Source organism: Vigna radiata, chromosome 9, assembly GCF_000741045.1.
Source record: "Vigna radiata var. radiata cultivar VC1973A chromosome 9, Vradiata_ver6, whole genome shotgun sequence".
Lineage (NCBI taxonomy): Eukaryota > Viridiplantae > Streptophyta > Magnoliopsida > Fabales > Fabaceae > Vigna > Vigna radiata.
Genome location: NC_028359.1, coordinates 10571944 through 10580319, shown reverse-complemented (window position 1 = coordinate 10580319; position 8376 = coordinate 10571944). Strand labels below are relative to the sequence as shown.

General features: G+C 33.1%; 2 protein-coding genes across 3 annotated transcripts in view; both read right to left on the bottom strand.

Annotated features, from left to right (window-relative positions):
* The window catches only part of LOC111242483 (disease resistance protein ADR2-like), a 4158-nt gene extending 2747 nt beyond the window's left edge, over positions 1-1411 (bottom strand). The window contains exons 1-3 of the mRNA XM_022785907.1: positions 927-1411; positions 452-835; positions 46-374 (exon numbers count right to left, since the gene is read on the bottom strand). Coding sequence (XP_022641628.1) covers positions 46-374; positions 452-835; positions 927-1411 — 1198 coding nt within the window. The remainder of the gene's footprint in view (positions 1-45; positions 375-451; positions 836-926) is intronic.
* Positions 1412-3045: 1634 nt separating this feature from the next.
* Positions 3046-6981, bottom strand: LOC106773044 (TMV resistance protein N-like). Of its 2 annotated transcripts, none has more exons than XM_014659729.2 (5): positions 6398-6981; positions 5234-6311; positions 4917-5135; positions 4070-4795; positions 3046-3589 (listed from the first exon to the last, which is right to left on the bottom strand). In XM_014659729.2, the coding sequence occupies exons 1-5, from the start codon at positions 6880-6882 to the stop codon at positions 3140-3142; spliced, it is 2958 nt and encodes a 985-aa protein (XP_014515215.2). In that variant the 5' UTR covers positions 6883-6981; the 3' UTR covers positions 3046-3139. The 2 variants fall into 2 exon arrangements, with proteins under 2 accessions (XP_014515215.2, XP_022641915.1); XM_022786194.1 differs by having other exon boundaries at positions 5234-5447.
* Between the last annotated feature and the right edge of the window lie 1395 nt (positions 6982-8376).

Here is an 8376-nt window from a genome sequence, read left to right as displayed (position 1 = left end):
AACATATATCAAGGAATATATCTTTTTCCATTTCATTCAGTGAACCTTCGATGCTTACTTTTATAATATCTGGAACACGATGCCAGCCAATTATCAGATATTTAAACAATAAACTGTTCCATTCTTCTTTCGTCTTTTCAAATAAACTACTTCCAACGATTTCAAGAGCTAGTGTTACTCCTCTACAATAACTAATTACTCTTCTTGCAAGGTCTTCGTATTCATCCTTTGGTTTTGGTTCTCTAAATGCGTGCCAACTAAAAAGCTCAAGGGAATCCTCTGCGTTCATTCGCTCTAGCCGAAATATAGAATCTATCGGCTGGTTCATCCGTAGGTCTTCATCGCTTGTTGTAATGATTATTACCGTTCCTTTACTGAACCAATAATGATTATAAGTCCATAGTGCTAAAAGTTCATAATTGTTAGGCACATCATCAAGTACAATGAGCACCTTTTTCCATAAAGTGTTTCCCGAATCATTCTTCTTCCCACATCAATAGTAGGAATCTCCACCTTTTGTTTTAGGATATCTAAAACAAGTTGTTCCAGTAAACGAAGATACCCTCTTATTCCGGTAACTTGTGAAATATTTTCAATGAAACTTTTCTTCTTGAATGTCCAATGAATTTGATTGTAGATCGCTTTGGCAAGAGTTGTTTTACCATATCCTTGGTCTCCACATATCTCTACAATACAAACTTCAGTGGATTTATTTTTGATAGTTCGAATCAGATCTTCCACGCGGGATTGTAATCCTACTGGAAATTTAGTAGCAGACAAAACCAGTAAATTAACAACGCTCTTAACAATTTTGTCCACTAATTCAGCATCACTCCTTCAAGTTCAAGAGCAATAATAGAAGAAGTCATGTATTAAAAAAATGAAATTGGAAGCTTAAAAGATGGTTGATTGAGTGAGTGATGTACCTGTGATTGCTCTCATCCCATCCAAAGAAATTTGCAGCTTTGGTGAGTGCATGGCTCCACCTGGACATGCCATGCTCAAGTTCTTGTTCTGAAAATGTTTGTTGAGCAGTTGCCTTGAAAGCTTTTCCAAAGTCACCCTTCTGAAGACGTACATCAGATGGCTGGATTTCATAATATACGGGCAGAACATGTCGGCAATAAGTTTCGTGCCAGTTGATGATATGATGAAGCTGATGAAGACACCAAGCAGATTGAGAATAGGTTTGGGTGAAAACAACAATTGCTACACGACAGTGGCTGTGAATAGGTTGTTGGATGTGAGTTGACTTCACTGCATTGGGGTGATGAAGGAAAGTGGTGAGACCAACAGTAGAGAAGGCAGAATTGAGATGAGAAACAAATTTTCTGCGGATGTCTTCTCCAGTGAAGTTGATGAGCACATCGTACTTCCCTGAGAGTTTGTATGATGAGAAGGCGTTATCCATGGAAAGGAATTGATGATAGGCGATCAATAGTTAGAAAGAGAAACTAATACATATTGCAAGACAGAGAAGGAGAGAATTCATACATGATCACATTTGAATTTTTATCAAATTTTGGTTGGCCTTTTGCACTACGTGATACCGTTGCCCTTAAGTTGTCACTTATATTCAAAACTGATAAATTAGTGACTTTGAACATCGAAAAAGTTTGAAAATTATTTAGAACAAAACTAAAGAATATAAAGGCCATGTATTAAGTCAATTATATAATATTCTTTTATAAATCAACTTACGCATCAGATAATTTTAGTCTATAAAACAAAATATTTATTTATTTTGTCTAGTTTTCTCTCGTAAGAAATATTGAGGAAGAAAATCACCTTAATATTATAAACTACAGTTAATCTTGTTTTTCTTTCTTAAAAGTTTTGTAGAGAAATTTTCTCCAAACATTCTCTTGGTCAATAAAAAACATATTTTTCCGTTATAATATTCTGATATGAACACCAGTTTATTATGGGTATATCTTATAAATTACAGGTTGCTGTAGTTGATGTTGGTTGAACCCACGAATTTGCTATGCAATTTTTCCGGAAAACACGTTTAACAAAGCTGTTTACAACTCTTGCCAAACAAAGAATTTCAGTTCCAACTTTTTTTATTTTTCCACTTATGGAAAATGGTATCCATTTTCAAAAGTGTTGCCAATGTGTGAAATCAAGTTGTTAAAGGTTAATAATTATTATTCAAAATTTCATTAAAAGGTAATCATTAGTTTCATATAATTATTTTTAGTCAAAATGTTACATTTACCCAAAGAATAATGTATTTAGATTAAATTTATATTCTTGAAATTAATTTCTGTTAGTGAACCATATTAGATAACACAACTTTCCTTGATTTTCAAATGGTAAAGAAATTACTCTTATTAAATGCATCTTTGAATACTACTTTTAATTTCTTAATCATAATAAAAAATTGAAAAATTATTATTATTTTTGGTTTGACTTTGAAGGGAAATTAGAATCAATTATGAAAGAATGGAATGTAGTCTAAACACATAATAAATATGATAGATCCATACTTTGTGAACGGAAAATTACTTTATTAAGAAAAGAACATTTTAAACACGAAAATGAAGTCTCTTTTATTCTAAGACTTTGTTAGCAGAAGGAGCCTAGCTTTGCATCTTGGCAATTGGACCAATACAAGGCACACTATCTAAACGGAAGAGTAGGAAATCACAATTTCGTTTAAAATTGAGGAAGGAATTTGACATAATCATATTATAAAGATATTTTTGTGAGGTGTCAATTGATCATAGATTTTATTAATTGTTAGTTTCTATTTCCTCCAAATACAGTCAGTCAATGATCAGTAACCAATATGCATATTTTTTTTTCAGCATAATGAATGAAAAGAAGAAACTGGAAAAATTATTTCTCTTCCCTTATCTCTATAATTTTAAGGAGGTTTGTCTTTACCTCGAAAAGTTTGCAATAGATACAGAGAATCTATAAGAATCATAAAATTTAAGATCCTGTATGATTTAATAAATTAAAATATAAAATAGCTTACAAAACACACATGGAATTCTTAACGGTAAGCTATACTCTAAAGAAAAACAAGGAAAGGATGGGAATATATAAATAGCAATCAAGAGCAGTAGGATTATTTCCATCACTAAAGTGATCATGCTGTTCTCAAAGAACATAAATGATTTATCAAAAGTCACATTACAACTTTCTTTACGAATCTAATGAGACCATGTTTCTTTGGCTCAAACGCTTTTCTCAAATTCTTTGATTCACCACAAATCAAATACACCGTGGTGTTCTTGACCACCAATCCATTTCCGAAATTCACAAAAATCTCCACATTGTCTCCAGATTCTAAATTTGAAATTATGTCATGCCAATCTTCATCTTTAAAGGAAATGACTGTGCCATGGTTGTGTATCTGGAATGTACACTTTGTGTAGTTAATAACTATGACAGTAGTGAATTGAGGTTCAATGGCTTCAGGGTTTGATAAATAAACAACACACAAAGTCATTCCTTTCATGTAACGATCTTCAGGCACAATGAAAGAAACAGAGTGTCCATCACCCATATGGGCCAAACAATAAGGATCATTGACGGCTGGGAGACAAACTTCACCAGACTCACTGTTTGCCAATACCTGCATCATATTTTTCTATTCAAATTGTCTTCTATTATCATTATTTTCACATTAATAATTACAAAGTGGGCATTTACAATCAAACAAACAACAATGCAGTAAATAATCAAAACATACTGATGGTAATTAATCTAAACAAATCTGATTAATAGTTTTATACTGTATGTATCATCATTACGTCGTCAGTGATTTACAATTTATGATTTTGTCTCTTTTTGTATATTTCTACAACGATTGGAAATATAACAATCATGAAGCCAGTAAAGTAAGGTAAGAAAGTATTGAAATAAAAGAAAAATCACTTGCTTAGTTGATTACCAAAATAAGAAATCTCTAGATGAGGTTCTATGGCAATAGAAATTAAACGTGATAAAATTGATTATTGTAGCAGTAAGATATTTCATTAGGATTATTTTATGTTCTCTTGATTAATAGCTATAATGACAGTGAAGGTAAGAAACAGAAAAGTTAGAGAAGAACCTCATATATGTTATCGTTGACAGCATTGAAGAGTTGATGGTATGCTCCAACACCAATCAAAGAACACCTCAAGTGCTGCTTTGAAATTCCTGATTCTGTAATACTTGGAAAGTATTCATCCAAAATATTTTTCACTTGCTTAGATAATTGGAAATCGGTGTCACATGCTACCAAAACACTTCGAATATTTGCAAGGGTGCTAAGCAACGGTGCAATATCAATCGTATTATCCTCCATATCCATGCAAAAGAAATGAATATAAGAGATGGGATTCATTATTGGGGACATCCAAGACCGAATGATAGAAGGAAAAAGATTATGAGATAATCCCTCAAATCCACTTAGGGATATATATCCAATGCTTTTTGAGCTTACAATTGAAAAAGGAACAAGTTTCACAGCTGTATTTTCAGCAATTAGAGTTATCAAGGATTCCAACTTTGCTATATCTTTATCCTTTATGTCAATCTTGGAACAACCAGAAAGAATGAAGGTTCTTAAAGATTTCAAGTCATATATCTCTGTTGGAAGATTGTTTAAACTTGTACAGTATTTCAAATTTAGCAGTATAAGACTATTGAGTGATCCAATAGATTGGTGTACTTTGCTCAATCTTGAACAATATTTCAAAATGAGGTATTCAAGACTTGGTAATCCGGTAAAGTCAGGGGTTGTAGTTAAATACTTGGAGTGACTGAGGTTAAGGACTTTTATGGATCTCAAAACCTGCACAAGATAGTTTTTCAATTTAGAAATATAAGAGTAGAAATAAAAAATAAAATAATAGGAAGCTTGTAATTTATTTTAATTAAGTTTTGTTTTGACGAGAAGTTGCTGGTAATATAACCTGGGGTGTTTTCCAGAGAAATCGAAGAAGACTGCGTTTTAAATCAATCGCTGTTGAATCATCCTCATAAGAGTTGTTAGGTAGACATTCTGAAGAAAACCCATGCAATCTGATCCATCTTAGCTTCTTAAGAAGGTACTCAGAATTTAGAATCGGTTCTCCAAAGGCAATGCGAACTGAAGGTGGTTCCACAGGCAACCACTGCAAGGTTTCTGGCACCTGTGATGAAAAGAGCAAATAAAAACTAATGTACTGCACACGAGAAAGTCAACGCTTTCAAAAGAAGTTTCAAACCACATGTAAAGAATTGTTCTTACATATTTTGCATCCTTATCAAACCACAATCGCCTGTTCTTCCCAGGATCCTTTTCTGAATTTTCATAAATAATTTTTATTCCGATTTCTTGTACCAAAGGATGCATTCCAAATTTGTTGTTCTTATTAATTTTGATGAGGTTACGTTGGATGAGAACTCTTATTCCAATATCAGCGTCTACTCCACACCCATTTAGGATTTTCGTAGCATAGGCTCTGCTCTCACCAACAAAGAAACAACATACATCAAGGAATATATCTTTTTCTATTTCATTGAGTGAACCTTCGATGCTTACTTTTATTGTCTCTCGAACAGTATGAATGTCAACCATCGCGATCGGAAATTTAAACAATAAATTGTTCCATTCTTCTTTGATCTTTTCAAATAAAGTACTTCCAATGACTTCAAGAGCTAGAGGTAATCCTCCACAATAACTAACTACTCTTCTTGCAAGGTCTTCGTATTCTTCTTTTGGTTTTGGTTCTCTAAATGCGTGCCAACTAAGAAGCTCAAGGGACTCCTCTTCGTTCATTAGCTTTATCCGAAATACAGAATCAACTGGACATTTACTCATTACGCCGAACTCTGTTATTGTAATGATTATTACAGTTCCTTCACCGAACCAATTATGACTATAATTCCATAGTGCTAACAGTTCATTATTGGCAGGCAAATCATCAAGTACAATGAGCACCCTTTTCCCAGAAAGTCTTTCCCGAATGATACTTCTTCCCACATCAATGTTAGGAATCTCCACCTTTTGTTTTAGGACATCTAAAAGAAGTTTTTCTTGTAAACGAAGTTGCCCTCTTATGTCGCTAACTTGTGAAATATTTTCAATGAAACTTTTCTTATTGAATTTCCAATGAATTTGATTGTAGATGGCTTTGGCAAGAGTGGTTTTACCAGATCCTTCCTCTCCACCTATCCCTATCATATAAACTTCATTGGATTTATTTTTTATAGTTCGAATCAGATCTTCCACTTGGGATTGTAATCCAACTGGAAATTTAGTAGCAGACAAGACTGGTAAATTAATAATGCTCTTAACAATTTTGTCCACTAGTTCAGCATCACTCCTTCAAGTTCAATAGCAGTTATAGAAGAAGTCATGACAAAATGAAATCCGAGGCGTAAAAGATGGTTGAATGAGTGAGTGATGTACCTGTGATTGCTCTCATCCCATCCAAAGAAATTTGCAGCTTTGGTAAGTGCATGCCTCCACCTAGACATTCCATGCTCCAGTTCTTGTCTTGAAAATGTTTGTTGTGCAGTTTCCTTCAAGGCTTTTCCAAAGTCGCCCTTCTGAAGACGTACATCAGATGGCTGGATTTCATAATATACGGGCAGAACATGTCGGCAATAAGTTTCGTGCCAGTTGATGATTTGTTGAAGCTGATTAAGACACCAAGCAGATTGAGAATAGGTTTGGGTGAAAACAACAATTGCTACACGACAGCGGCTGAGAATAGGTTCTTGGATATGAGATGACTTCACTGCATTGTGGTGATGAAGGAAAGTGGTGAGACCAACAGTAGAGAGGACAGAATTGAGATGAGAAACAAATTTTCTGTGGATGTCTTCTCCAGTGAAGTTGATGAGCACATCGTACTTCCGTGATAGTTTGTATGATGATGAGGCGATATCCATGGAAAGGAATTTGAGAGGTCAGGAAGAGGTAGAAGAGAAAGCAATACTGGAAGACAGAGAAGGAGATGAATGCATCTTATAATAATCATATAGTTTTAATCTTCTATTAATAAATGTTAAATACAATGTTAACACATATATAATCACATCTGAATTTTTATCTAATTATTGTATTACTGTTAAATCAACCTATATAATTTTTTGTTTTGCTTTAATAACTTGTTGGACTTTTGCACTACGTGATAAAAGTCCATGGGTTGGTCATCAATGGACATTTAGCGTGCCGTATTGGTAATTCTGTTGACTTTAACTAGGAGTATAATTATAATCGTTTTCAATTGTTTTTAAACATTTTTAAAAGTCTCGTAAATTGCCCATCTCTTTCATATTTTATCCCATTATGATAGAAAAGAATAACTCTCAATAAGAATATTCTTTTCTAGTGACGAATATTCTTTCTCCGTCTTTCTTGATGTATATTGGATTTGAATTTTAAAGTACTTTTTTTTTACGATGAGTGTCAAAATGTTTCTGCTGAATTGAGATGAGATACCGGTATGTGGATAATCTGTGGAATACACTTCAACGTTCAAGTTAGTACGCAATCTTACTCGGCCTCTCAGCCCATAATATCCCTGATAACGTTGAAGAATTGATGGTATGCTCCAACACCAATCCAAGAACACCTGCAGTGCTGCTACGAAATTCCTGATTTTGTAATAGTAGCTAAATATTCAACCAAAATATTTTTCACTTGCTTAGACAATTGAAAATCGGTGTCACATGCTACCAAAACACTTATTTCTTTAGGCTTTAATTAGCTTGTGTGGATTGAAAAGCTATGACATTAGGCTTTAATTTCATGCACCCCACAATTTCTTTCTTTCTTCGTGCATCCCTACAAACTTTTAAAACAACCATTTTATCATCTGGAAATGACTTCCAAAGTATATATTTCAAAAGTTTTCCTAAACAAAGATTGTGGAGTTTTCGAAATAATATTTCTGAAATAAAATTTTCTGAACAGAATTTTTAAAATGTGATTTTCCAAACAGAATTTTCAGAATGTGTTTTGAAATAAATAATTCAGAATGAGATTTTTTAAAAGGATTTTGCAAAACTCATAATATCTTTCGTAACACTTACATGTGTTGGTTTTTTAGAATAAAGAAAAGCAGTACTTGAAGCAAAAATACTTCTGTATTATTGATTATGAAATAATAAGAAACGATACAATATTTAAAACATAAAAAAAAGTAAGTATCCATTAACTACCCAGTAACATTTTTATCCTAATTTTAATCCACTACTTCAACCCATAATTCCCATAATTAAAAAAATTAACTGCATCCTAAAAATTAAAAATATTCCTAAAGCATTTTCCTAACATTCCTATTTGCTTTAGGAATTGCAAAAGTCAATGAAAGATCAATCTGACTTCAGAAAAAAATATCTTAATCCTGAACTGTGAATTCCACCGTTGATTTTATTAGC